The 13,347-nt window shown below is 48.9% G+C and overlaps 1 protein-coding gene across 1 annotated transcript in view; it reads right to left on the bottom strand.

Annotated features, from left to right (window-relative positions):
• The window catches only part of LOC103597562 (choline transporter-like protein 3), a 45,015-nt gene that overhangs the window by 13,397 nt on the left and 18,271 nt on the right, over positions 1 to 13,347 (bottom strand). The window contains exons 5-7 of the mRNA XM_008581419.1: positions 12,738 to 12,827; positions 11,190 to 11,314; positions 6,161 to 6,347 (exon numbers count right to left, since the gene is read on the bottom strand). Coding sequence (XP_008579641.1) covers positions 6,161 to 6,347; positions 11,190 to 11,314; positions 12,738 to 12,827 — 402 coding nt within the window. The remainder of the gene's footprint in view (positions 1 to 6,160; positions 6,348 to 11,189; positions 11,315 to 12,737; positions 12,828 to 13,347) is intronic.

Genomic DNA, 13,347 nt, shown 5'->3' with positions numbered 1-13,347 from the left:
GTACAGAAATATCACCCCATAAGTGATAATGATTATTATTAAATTTCAGGAACACAGTACCACATTAAACTGAGGCCAGCAAACTAGCCTTCATAATGTCCTGCCATCACATGGCTATACCTTGCTTTCTTTCCCGCCATCTACAGAAGCCCTTGACTTAGTTATGCAGACACTGGTAAATGCAAATCCCAGCTTTGTGGCTGCATGTGATTTTTAGATGTCCTTCTTCTATGGATTTTAAATAAACTACTGTATGGAAGAAGACAGCCATAAATTGACTTTAGGTTCATAACTCATGTGTTTTCAGACTTTCACAGTAGGGTCTGTGCACAGAGGAAGTGGGTAAAGGTAATCCTGCTATGGAACAAAACTGATTCCACAGACTAAGGCCAGTCTTACTTCCTTGTGCTCTGTGTTCTGTGGAACAAGAGTCACGTTGTAAGAAATGGTGCAGTTGCTTGACTTGAGAGAAGTTAATATTTTATTGAACACTGGGCTCATTTTGGCTTGGAGGCAATCGCTGTTTCAGGTAAGGCACGTGTAAAGGCTTATGCCTTCCCAAAATGGGCATGTTTCAGAAAAAACATTCCCAATTCCAAAGGAGGCAGCCCCTCCCAACTAGAGTGCATATTTAGGTAGACCAGGTCAGTAGAGACTTTGAGACTCACTCCCTTGAATATGAGAAGTGCTGGGGCCAGGGAACAGGCACACTGCTCATCTTCCAACTCCCAGGGGACAGATGACAGTTTTGCAAGGACAGGTTCACAACATCACAAATGGTCTGGGGGTGGAGAATGTTTCCACAGAGCAGGAGGGATGACTTCCTCCAACAGACTAAAAAGGTAAGTGCACAGGCCAGGATGCTAAAGGGGACAGTGTTTCCTGCCAGCCACCCTGTGCTGCCGGAGCACACATTCACACATCCCAGCTAGGCACACTGGTGGCAACAGTCAGCAGGGGGGAGAAGCTAAAGAGAGAAATCGAGATCTGCTTAGATCTTAAAACCTTCAGCATTCCCCAAAGAAGCAGAATCCATAAGTTATTTCTGACTGACCGCAGCTGTTTTTGAACAACCTTATTGAAGCCATCTTCTACTTGTTCCTTTGGGCCAGTTAACCAGGCTGTTTATGGGCTTTCCTTCAGGGTGGGGTTTCTCAACCTCTCAATGTACTAATTGATTTCTGGACCACACACTTCTTTGCTGGGGGTGGGGGCTGTCCTGAGCATTGTAGGCTATTTGGCAGCATGACTCACCTCTACACACTCGATACCAGGAGGATCTTTCCTCCTCTCTCTGGTAATGAAAACCCAATGTGTCTCCAGACATTGCCAAATGTCACCTGGGGGGACTGCTTGAGAACCAGTGCTTTAAGCACACATTTTTAAAGAATCAGGGTGAAAACCTGGAAGAAGTGGGATGCAGCCCGGAGCCTGTGGGTGGGGCAGACATGCTTATGCACACATGACTGCCCTCTCCTGGATGGCTGTGTTAGTGCAGGCAAGATCCCCTCATCACCCAACCAGTACCTTGTTACTATGGGCTGTAGACTACAGCTACTGCTAGGGGTAGCTAATGGTGTTAACGGAGCTGGACTATGGAGAGATCCAAAAATATGATGGGTCTTATGGGCTGGTGGTGGAAAGGGCACTGAACTGGGAGAAGTCTTGCTTCCAGGCTCAGATTTGACACCTTGGGGCACTGGTTATGGGTTTGAGCTTGAGAGTCACACAGGCTGACATTCACATCTCAGAGACAGGAAGAAATCCGAGGTCCCTGCCCTCAAGGTGTTCTTCCTCTTGTGGGGTGACAACACTTCTCGCTCTGTAGTTCTTCATGGCCCTGATCACCACGAGATGTGTAATACACTGACCTACTCACTGCTGCTCTCCCCCATTCCTGGAACGTAAGCGCCTGGGGTGCAGGGCCTTCTCTTGCTCACTAGCAGGCACACAGTACAATGCCAGTGCTGAGCACATGGCAGGTATGCAATGAATATTTGTTGAAAGAGTAAAAAATATACAAAATGCAAGGAAAAAATATCTATGTATGCCTGAGAAATTCATAGGAGATTTTCCAAGAAATATAAAACTCAAAACACATCTTGAAGAATGACTAGTTTCTGAAGCAGTTGGCGTAGAAAGTTGTGGTGAGAGTTGAGAAGCGGAGGGGACTCCAGACGAGGACCACAGCAGGAGCAAAGGCACAGAGACGTGCAGGGACACCGCTCTCCTCCGCACCCTCCCAAAAGGTCCAGAACTTGTGAGAAGCAGGAGCTGTTTCAAATCCCTCCTGTGCAATCTCCCTTTACTCTGATCCTAGGACAGGGCTCGGCTGCTAGCAGGCCTTTATGAAATAAGTTCAATTATCTTCCGGATCTCTAACTTAAAAAAATTTTTTTTCTTTTAAACTGTGTTCTCAAATATGCCTGGCAGATCAGAGAACAAACCACAGAGCTGAAGGTAGTACTAGATGTTCCTCAGTCAACACTAATTCCTAATATAAAGAACACATATGGTTCCTTATTTGCAAAGCAAAGCTCTCGGCCCATCTTAGTCTCCTAACATCCTGTGAGGCAGCCCCACATCATTTTTCCATCACACGAATGGCAAAAGGGAGGCACAGAGGATTAATATACAGGAAGGCCAGAGCCAGCCCAGATCCCAGGCCCTTTAATGGGAAACCCTTGGGAAACCCTCTATCTGACCCTGCTGCCTCCTCTTCGAGCTGGCCCCTTGTCTGTCCCAAGGACACTGTATATACGCCACATACACCCCTGTGACTACCTCTTCTAACTGCGGCACAGACCTGGAGGGATTCCCCCTCTCCTCCTGAGATGTGAAAGCAGCTTGAAGTTTCTTGCAAGTGTAGCTGGGGCACCTTCTGAAGATCAAAAAGTGACGCCGCTGCTGACTTGCCAGCCCTGGGCTGGGTCGATCTGGCACTGGGTGAAAAGGCCTTTGAAAACAAAGGGGATTCTGTGCACCTGGGCCAGCCCACAGGTGAGTGGAAAGGAGAGTCAGGTGGCCTGTGGGGACGAGCTAATCTGGTTCCTCCAGTGCCTGACCCAGTGGGGAGGGGAGCTGGTGGCTCTGTGTGGCACGTTCTCTCCTGTGAAGCCTAAGATCCACTTGCCCACAGATGCCCACCTTAGGTCCTGGGCACCAGCTTCCTTTCCTGCCCTTCTTTCTATTCCTCTCTCTCAAGTGCTTTGCTCCTTCCACTGGGTGATATTAGCATATGTATGTATATTTTGGTTTTCATCCATGGTTCCTGTCTTGTTCTAACTTTCCCTTGCCTTTCTGTCTTGGAGCTGGCCGTAAAGAAATTCTCTGACCTACCCTGAGTGTAGGTCATAAGAGCCCCATATCAGAAGGTGACCCAGCCCATACCTGGGAGGAAGGAATGGAATGCTGCACAGAGAGGCCGAGAAGAACCTGAACAAACAGGCCTTGCCAGGTTTCCCCAGTCGAATAGTATTAGATCACACCCTTTTCGTCCAATCACATTTCAGCACGGTTGTCCGTACTTCAGTCATGCCTACATAATGAAGCTTCCATTAAAAACCCAAGAATGCAGGTTCAGAGAGCTTCCAGATAACTGAACATCTGGAGGTTCCTGGAAGGTGGTGCGCCTGGGGAGGGCATGGAAGCCCCACACTCCTTCCCCCATACCTTGCCCTATACCTCTCTTCATCTGTATTCTTTGAAATATCCTTTGCAATAAGCTGGTATACATAAGTGCTTCTCAGAGTTCTGGAGTCGTTCAGCAAATTAATCAAACCCATGGAGGTGGTCGTGGCCAGCCATCCCAATTTAGCACCGGTCAGAAGCACAGGTAAAACAACCTGGAGCTTGCAACTGGCATCAGAAGGTGGGGAGGCAGTTTTGGGGACTGAGCCCTCAACCTGTGGGATCTGAGGCTGTCTCCGGGTAGACAGTGTTGGAACTGAATTAGAGTACACCCAGCTGGTGTCCACTGGGGAATTGGTTGCTTACTGGTGGGGAAAAATTCCTATATATTTGGTCACAGAAGTCTTCTGTGTGATGATTATGCTGTGAGAGCAGAGGAAAAACAGTGTGTTTCTTTCCCCATACACATCACAAGAGGACTGTGATGCTTAAAAGGAAAGAACATAAGAAAGCGCTTAATACAGAGCTAAGAATCTAGGACATTTTCAACAAAGTCTTGCTTCCCTTCATCTCCAAGGCCACTGCCTCCTGCAAGCGATCGGAGACCGTTTGGGGTTGCTCTAGCGGAAGACTTCCAACTGTCCCACATATCTGCTTCCCTCCTTCCTTAGTAATAGAACCTCTGATTTTTTACTGTGCATGGCTACCCGAGATGAAACTACCGGCCTCCCTCACAGACAGTGTTGCTGTGTAACCAGGGTTGGCCCCTACGGTGTAGCTGGAAGTGCTGCCTGACTTCAGGGAAGGGCATGCTCCTCTTCCTCCCTGACACCTGAGATGAAACTACCGGCCTCCCTCACAGACAGTGTTGCTGTGTAACCAGGGTTGGCCCCTACAGTGTAGCTGGAAGTGCTGCCTGACTTCAGGGAAGGGCATGCTCCTCTTCCTCCCTGACACCTTCTTAGTGGCTGGAATAACACACAGAGTTGGAGCCCAAACAGCCATTTCACATAAGAGGGGGAAGCAGGGTAGAGGCTGGAGAACAGGAAAGAAGGAGCCTGGGTGCTTGACCTCTGGAGGACCATGCTGGCCTGGATCTCCCCCGGTGGACTTCATCTGTGCAAGAGAGAGACCACCTTCCCTCTTGTTTAAATCATTGTTTCTGTGCGTTTTCTTTCACTCCCAGACAAACCTCATCCTGATTGATCACGGTCCTATCCCTGTTTGACCAAGTTATCAGAGGTTCACTGCAGGCCTTTGGTAAGTTCCCAGAGACCCCCAGCAGAAGAGACCACGCCTACTCCATCTCTGGAGCCAGAAATATGGGCCTCCAGGAGCTGTGACTCGCAGGGAGCCTGAGGACCATCTTGACTCCGGGGCGTTAGTTAACTCCAGAGGAGAGGGATGGGAACCGCGTTTACTAAGAATCTACTACACAGCAGTTGTTCTTACTTGAGCCAATAAGGGACAAAATAAGCCTTATAAAACATTAAGGAACTGCATCAGCTCTGTAGACTTGACATCTGCTGTGGTCCTTATCTGCCTGCTGACGGTCTCAGAAAGAAACGTACTCTTTTGTACCCACATCAGGGAATGAATCTGGACCTTAAGCAAATCAGAGGAGTTGAACAGCGACACTCAAAGAGTAGTTCATGGACTAGCTGCCTGTCCTCACACGGTCTGTTACTAGCCTGCAATGAGGTAGGAGCTTGTGCCACAGTGGAGAACAACTGCATCACTAAGCACATCATTTCTTTAGTTGACATTTTTTTTTTCATAGCAAGACTCTCTCAGTGAAGGAAGCAATGGAGTAATATACAGTCTGGCAAAAGCTTTTTGTTTTCGGACAGCACGCTGAGTAACACTGCTCTAGAATGTGGTTACCCTGTTACAGGGCTTTAAAAAATATTTATACTTGGTCCCCAATCCAAACCAAACGAGTCAGAATCTCTGAGGATGGGGCCCACATATCTGTGTTGGAATAAAGCACCGAGGCTGATTCTGAGCGGTAGCCATGGTAGAGAACCACTGTTTGGATATGATAGGAGGGTGGAGGGTGCCATATTATCTTTCCAGGACCAAAGCAACGTGAACAACTTCTGGATGCACTCGCTGTAAACTTACGCTGGCTCTGCTGGGCATGACAAACTTGTAGTAGAGTCTTTCCTGGGTTCTCTATCACTCACTGATTTGATAGAGGTTGGAAAATTACCTTGGATAAAATTTAAACTTGGAGAAATATTCTTTCTATTGGCCTTTGTTCATACTGTCGTTTTTCCTAAAGCTTTCAGGACTTACTAAATTTATTCTCTCATGAACACAAACCCAGCTTCTTTAAAGCCAACACAAAAGAGGAAAAAGAACTTCCCTCTCCCCCGACACAGCCCCTAGCACTGTCCACTGTTATCACCAGACACCTCTGCATGCATGAGAGGTTAGGTGCCTCCAGAGACAGGACAATGGTTCCCGGATGGTGACACCCTCTGTGTGTGACCCCAAGGTGATGGAACTCACACCCCACGTCCCTTACCTGCAGTTCCCAGGCTCAGCAGCACAGCCACCCAGAGGACCCAGAAGAAAATGAGGATGGCAAATGTCCACAGTGGCTGGAACAGCAGGAGAGGAGAGCTGCTGATGGCTTTATTTGTGACTTGGAAAAGCTCAACTGTCAACTTTATTCTCTTTCTTAGGACAAAAATCAAGATGAGCAGGACTGCCTGGTGAGAAAGGGGTGAGAGTAAATTATTTCAAAATAATGAAAAACTGGGTAGAGCTTAAAACAAACCCTACTATTTTACTGACATCTCAGCAAACAGTTCACTGAAGACAGTCACTCATTACTTTTGTTATAATTGGACAGATACATTCTCAAACACTACTTGAACATCTATTACTGTGTGCTGGCCCCCATGCTAGATCTTACAGCAATAACAGTGAACAAGACACGGCCCCTCCCTAAAAGACCTTGCAGTCTGGTTAGAGAGCAAGGGAAAATGACATCGAGGACCTCTAGGGTCAGGGAACTTTCTTCTATTTCTGCTCCCACCCCCTGCCCCAAACCCAGGATATGAAGAGAACCCAGTACACTGCATAGGGCAAGGGACGTGAGTATGAGCAATCACCCGTGCCTTCTTCTCTACTGGCTTCTCCCTCCCTGCATCGAAATATCTACAAATCTCTCATGTTAACAAAAGGAAATCATCCTTCACCCCCACATCCCGTCCAGCTGCTGCCATCTCTCATTCTCTTCACAGCCAAGATTCCAGGCTTATCTACACTCACCATCTACACTTCCACACCCCAACTCATTCTTCAACTGCCCGCAAACCTCCAGACCCTGTCCAGCTGCTGCCATCTCTCATTCTCTTCACAGCCAAGATTCCAGGCTTGTCTATACTCACCATCTACACTTCCACACCCCAACTCATTCTTCAACTGCCCGCAAACCTCCAGACCCCAACACTCTGCTGAGGCTGCTCTCCCCGAGGTCAAATCCCGTGGAACATTCCAGGTCTTGCTGGACCTCAGCATGGCATTCGAATCTCTTGTCCACTCCTCTTTTCTTGAAATTTTCTCCTCCTTTGGCTCCCAAGATTTTTTCTCTTATTTGGCTCTAGTTTTCGGGATCTTTTGGGAGTATCTCCTATTTTGTGTGTGTGTGTGTGGTTTCAGCATCCTTCCTAGATACTGACAACCTTCAAATCAATCAACTCCTTTTGGCTCTAGTTCTCAGTATCTTTTGGGAGTATCTCCTATTTTTTGTGTGTGTGTGTGGTTTCAGCATCCTTCCTAGATACTGACAACCTTCAAATCAATCAACTCTCCAGCCTCACCTTCCTCCGGGTGCTGGGTGAGGAAGCACACCAGTTACTGGCAAGGCCATGGGAGTCCTACAGTGTCTCAAACTCCACCTGTCCTGAACCGAGTTCGTTACCTTCACACTACTCTCTCTCCTTCCCCCTGTATTCCCTATCTCCAGAGGCTCTAATGTTTCTGGACTCTCCGAGAATAAGTCAGGTCTTCTCTTGTGTGCTTCCATTTTATCCCCTACTTACCCCACTGTAGTACTTAACATGTTCTACCATAAAGCTTTACTTGTCTGAACTTCCCGTTAGATTGAGCTCTTGGACAGCAGAGCCATCCTCATTGTCAGGACTGACAAAGTGCACAGCACAATCCCAGTCACCTCTGATTCAGTTTCCTAAATACCTCTCAAGCCATCCTGTCCTCTCTGTCCCCATGACTGATGTCACAGCTCCAGTCTCATCTTCTCTCATCTAGACCCCAATAACCTCATTAGCTTTCTGCATTTAATCTTCCTGCTCCCACCTCAATCCCTCCTCTACTCCACAGCTAAAGGGACCTTTGTAAAGAGCAAAGCCAAGGATGTTATCTCCTTGCTCAATATCCATCAAAGGCTCCCTAGTGCCTCTGGATAGAGATCAAACTCACTACTACCGCAGATTAGGACCTTCCGGACATGAATCCTCCCTGCACCTGCATCTCTGGCTTTCGCCAAAGGAACTTCCTGCAGGTCACTCTCCTGTTCATGTGACCCTGTGCATGTTGTTCCCTGGGCCTGAGTTTCTCTTCCAGCTGGCCTGGAGCATTTTTGACCTCAAAGACCTCACAGTCCAGAGGAAGAAAGACAGTCAGAGGACAGGGGGATAAATTGTGCAGAAGCTGCTCTGGGATCTGGGAGCAGAACCTTCTGACCCTGTGGGTGGGGCTGGGGGTGTGTGTCTGGAGAGGCCAAGCAAGACACCAGAGGAGACCCTTCGGTTGTAAATGATGAGTAGGAAATCCCTTCTCTGTGTTCTCAGTGCCTAACACAATCAAAAAGGAAGTAGGACTTTTGCTTGTTTTTTATTTAAAATTTTAACAAAGCAAAGTGATATAATCTTTAGGCAAATAAACTTGGCTTCTAGCTCCTAAGTGGAATGCTAGCATATGTGTGTATATAAATGTGTGTGTTTCACAACTTGTACTATGTGTATGCACAGAACGCCGTATTGGCACTCTAAATGTGGTGCAAGGATGTTCTTCAGAAGTGCTGAGTTAACTCTAACCAAGGGAGGTCGTGTCTTCTGATCCTGACGGTGCTGGGGTGAGGGCTGAGCTAGGTGAGGGCTGCCTCACCACGCAGGGCCCTCAGCTTCAGGGAGCTGCATTTCCGCCTAGCCTCCTAGGCTGATGCCCTGAGGCAAGCACTTACTGCCATGCACCCCATTTTCTTCATCGTTGCTAGCAGTTATACTGAAACTACTTAAATAATAGGCACAGGCAGCCCCCATCTTCCCCGAAAAATGTTCTCAAGTGTATTTGTAAGGCGGCTTCTGGGAACTCAGGAGCCAGGAACACATCCCTCCCAGGAGGGACTCAGGCCATGGGTTAGGCTCTCGGGTCACTGCTGGGCTGCACACAGGAGGGAGGGAGTGGGGGGTCAGTGAGCCGGGGTCTCTGAGGTGAGCAAAGGACGAGTGTTGAGGGAGGTGTCCCTCCTTCTCTTTCTAGTCCTCTCCTGCTAATGATGGTTTTCTCCTTTATTCCCCTTCCCTGGAAATTGGGAGTGAAAAGGGGGATAGAGAGAAGGGAAGAGGGGCGGCTGATCACTTCTCTTTCCCCTCAGACACCAGTGCTGGGGCAGGGAGCAGTGCCTGCGTGGGGGACAGGACTCGGCTTTCTCTCTCGGTTCTGTTTCTGCAGGCTCTGTGCAAGGTCTGTGCAAGCAGAGCCGGGGCTGGCAGGCAGGGGTGCGAAGCAGGGTGGGCAGTGGTCTCCCTGGCATCCTCCTGCCTTGTAGCCAGACCAATTTCCCCAATTTCCCCAGACAACTCTTCAGCCAAGTGAGTGAGCCTGCCAGGTAGCACGGGGGGAGGGGGCAGGGGGTGCTCTCTGGTGAACGCTGGGCTCCCTGGTGGATAAACCCCTTAGTGGGAGGGAAGTCGATACCCCAGTGGGCAACTTTGCAACAGCACCCCCACTGGACAGATGAGGGGACCGAGGCCTAAGTGGCCAGGTCATTCCTCCCAGGTCACAGAGTGGGTGATGGGGCCTGGATTTCAGAGCAGGCCTGAGACTGCAAAGGTTGGGCTCTTTCCCTGTGTTTCCCTGTGTGCCACGTTGTGACGTTGCTTGCTGTGTAATTCACCTTATCACAGGGCACGTGCTGTCTTGTGTTTTATGTCTTGCTAGTTCCACTGCTTAGTGCAGAGCCCTGTGCATAAGAGGGGCCGTGCAGAAATGGTGATGCTGACAAGGAACCTGGGGCTCTATGATAAGCGTCTGCCAGCTCAGCCAGCAGCCGGCACTCAGTAGGAACTCATGCCAGGTGAATGGTAGTGAGCTGTGGCTCCATCCTGCCCTCTGGGCCAGCCTGTGTGGGCCTCACAGACATGGGTGGAAAGAGCTGCTCTCTCCTTCCCAGCCTCCCCTGCCCTTACCCTCGGCGAGGAGGAGAATGCACCCCTGATCCTGGGACCTGGTGGCCATGAGTGGTGCAGTGTGTGAAGACAAAGGGAGTCCTGTGGAGGCTCAGGGAGGACCTGGGCTCTCCCCACAACTCCAAGCCCCGCATCTCCTCCCTGCACCCAGCAGCCCCCGCAGCCCGGCCTGGGCGTGGGGAGCCCTTTCTCCTCCAGCCTCCTTCACACACCTGCTCGGCACGGCCGGTCCCTGCCCGAGGATGCATGAGGCAGTGCTTTACTTGTTGTAATTTTGCTCCCTGACACATTTTATGTGACAATCACAACCCAAAACCTCACTGTGGAAAGGACAGAAAGTGGAGACTGTGACAAATGGGGACCTGAAGGACTTCCTGAGAGGAGAGTATTGAGTTGGTGAGAGAATGTGCATTTGCTGAAAGATGTAATGGGCTTGTGGAACCCCCTGGCTGCTCCTCCATAAAATGGTGAGTAAGCAGCACACCAGCGAGGAGGACCACGGCTTACCTGAAGTCAGTTCCAGACCCTCCCCAGGGTCTTGTGACGGTAGCACTTCCAACGCCGCCTGGGGGAATGACCTGATGGTTTTTGGTTGCCAACCGCCCTCCCCAGTATCTGCCACCTCAGTGTTCTAAGTTAGCCTGTTTTCAACTAGGGCGTTCACTGAGGAGGCAGCAGGTTCTCTAACAACCAAAATAACCCTGTGGCCAGCAGGTTTGGAAACAAAGGGCCTGTGTGCTCACGGGCAGCCGAGCTGGGCCTGAGCGCTGAGCCTCCGCTGGCAGGAGGGCGCCTCTCCCCACACACAGGAAACGGGAACCGTGGTAACGGCCTCTACCTCACAGCCCTTGGAGGTGAAAACGGAACAACAGCAAGGACGACAGATCAGTCTCTGGGAGATGGCAGACATGAGATTTGGAAAGAACTTTTTCTTATTTTTTGGAGGTTTTGATTTATTGCTATGCAGGTATCTCAAATGCAAAGGCACTGAATCATGCATGCACATTCTGAGGTGAAAGAAAAACAAATTCTAGTTGTGTTTGGCTAGAGTTCAAATGACTTGGATTTCAGAGTTCTGGCTGGCTACTTGACCTACTGCTGTAAGGGGTTTCTTACCGTGATGGCCGTAGACACAACAGCAAACCCCAGCACACACTTCATATTTTCCCTTTCTGTGTCCAATTCTATGCTGAGGTCATTGGTATAGTCATAATACAGCCACCACAGGACACCGGAGACAACTAGAAAGCAAAACAGCAGTGAAGCTGAGCACGCAGGCCATGAGACATCCGCCCCCAGCATGGAGAACCCCATGTGGAAACCCAGCCACACTGGCTGACCAGTGGCCCTGCTCAGGCAGTGGGTCCCAAGTTCCCGGGGGCTTTGCTGACAACTGCTGCCCTCTGCAGGAGCTGAGCAGAGCCAGGGCAGCCCACAATGGACCCACCAGTCCTGGCATGGCTGCTTGTCTTTGTGAGATGCAGGGAGGTGGCCCCAGAGCACAGGTGCCTAGCCCACAGGTTGGGTCTGGGCATGAGCAGGAAGGTAACTGCACCAACAAGGGGGTGAGAGGAACACATTAGAGCCCAAAGTCTAAAACTTTCAAACAGTAACCAGGAACCTGGATACTGGCCTCTCACCTGTGAAACTGGGCATGTTTACATGGCCTGTGGAAATCATGTAAGTCTGAGGCTCATTCTGAGGACACCCTGACATTGTAAATACTCTGCACTGAGGCACAAAACACCACCTTATGTCATATCCACAGAAACCATAGGAAGGTCACAGTTGCCTTCTCTCATCGTAGATGGGGAAAAGCGTCCCTCACAAGTCACTGTGCCTGTCCTCCAACACGCGCTACAAGGCTCTATGGTGCTGAGGGCAGAGCTGATTATTCAGTGGAATGAAACACTAGTCATATCAGTTATTAAAAATTAAAATACCCCATACCAATTGATAAACAGCTGCTGTTTTGAGACTCCCACATGCCCCTTCCCTTAGGACCCCCTTTCCCAACAACCCCTGGTTAGACCCACAATCCAGCAGCTGAAAGGGAAACAGGGGCACAGTGCAGGGTCTCCAGGACCCTGCTCCTGCTCAGGCCTGTGTCTCTTCAGACTGGCCAGAGCCTTTGCATGACAACTGTGGGCACCCACATGCCAGTGGGTGGGGTGCAAGGTCAGAAGACATCCTTTAAAATGCTTCCCACAGGCACTGGAATTCTCTTTTCACATCATGGATGCCAGGATCATTCGACTGGAAGGCTCAGCTCAGGAGCGGCATGGTGTCGTAGAAGAAATATAACAGACTGGTCACTGACTTTGCTGTTATTTGATACATAAGCAACTCCCATTGTCCTCTCCGCCCTGAGTCCTCTCGCCTGTAAAGTGATGAGGCTGAACTAGGTATAAGACCCCAATTAGCTCAAACATTCCAACTCTGAAGTTCTATACTTAAAGGAAGGGCTTTTCATTTAATCAAAAAGAAGTCGATCGATTAGAAATACTTACACAACAATCCCAAAATAAGCAGCGCAATGAAAATGTGAACCAGCGTACTCTCTAAGACCCCAATTAGCTCAAACATTCCAACTCTGAAGTTCTATACTTAAAGGAAGGGCTTTTCATTTAATCAAAAAGAAGTCAATCGATTAGAAATACTTACACAACAATCCCAAAATAAGCAGCGCAATGAAAATGTGAACCAGAAGGGTGGTGATGAATCGGAAGGTGAACATCATGGCCAAAGACAAGGCTGAAAAATGAAGCACAGCGCGTGAACCCGACAACAAAGGGAGGCGGCGGCAGCGGGGCCGCGATTACCAAAACCTCTGGAAAAGTGAGAGCTGAAGACTTTATTCCATCTCTGAATACCTTGGGACGCCTACCAAACACCAGACGAAAATAACCAGACACACCCAGGGCACCTCAGGAGCACAGGTCAGTTCAGTCGGCTACAGTAAGCCTGTCTCTGAAAGTGCGAGCATTCTTCTTGAATTTGAAAAAAAAAAAAATACCAAAACGGGTATTATTCCCAAATACTCCAATTTGGACCCATGAAAAATTCTAACTTTAAATGTTCTCAGATACTCTTATTAAACAGGAAAGATTAATGCCCTTAAAATGAAAATTTTAAGATTCTAGTATAAAGTAAGCTATTATGTGTAAAATACTGCATTTAATTTGCCAGTATTTGGGCTCTTAGGCTTACGAGTTTTTTTTCTAACTATTTGAGTAAATTTATAAATACTATTTTATTTTCTAAACAAGAAATT

The sequence above is a fragment of the Galeopterus variegatus genome, unplaced genomic scaffold (assembly GCF_000696425.1).
Source record: "Galeopterus variegatus unplaced genomic scaffold, G_variegatus-3.0.2 Scaffold2351, whole genome shotgun sequence".
Lineage (NCBI taxonomy): Eukaryota > Metazoa > Chordata > Mammalia > Dermoptera > Cynocephalidae > Galeopterus > Galeopterus variegatus.
Note: the sequence above shows the minus strand (reverse complement) of the source record. Positions and strands in the feature narration are given on the sequence as shown.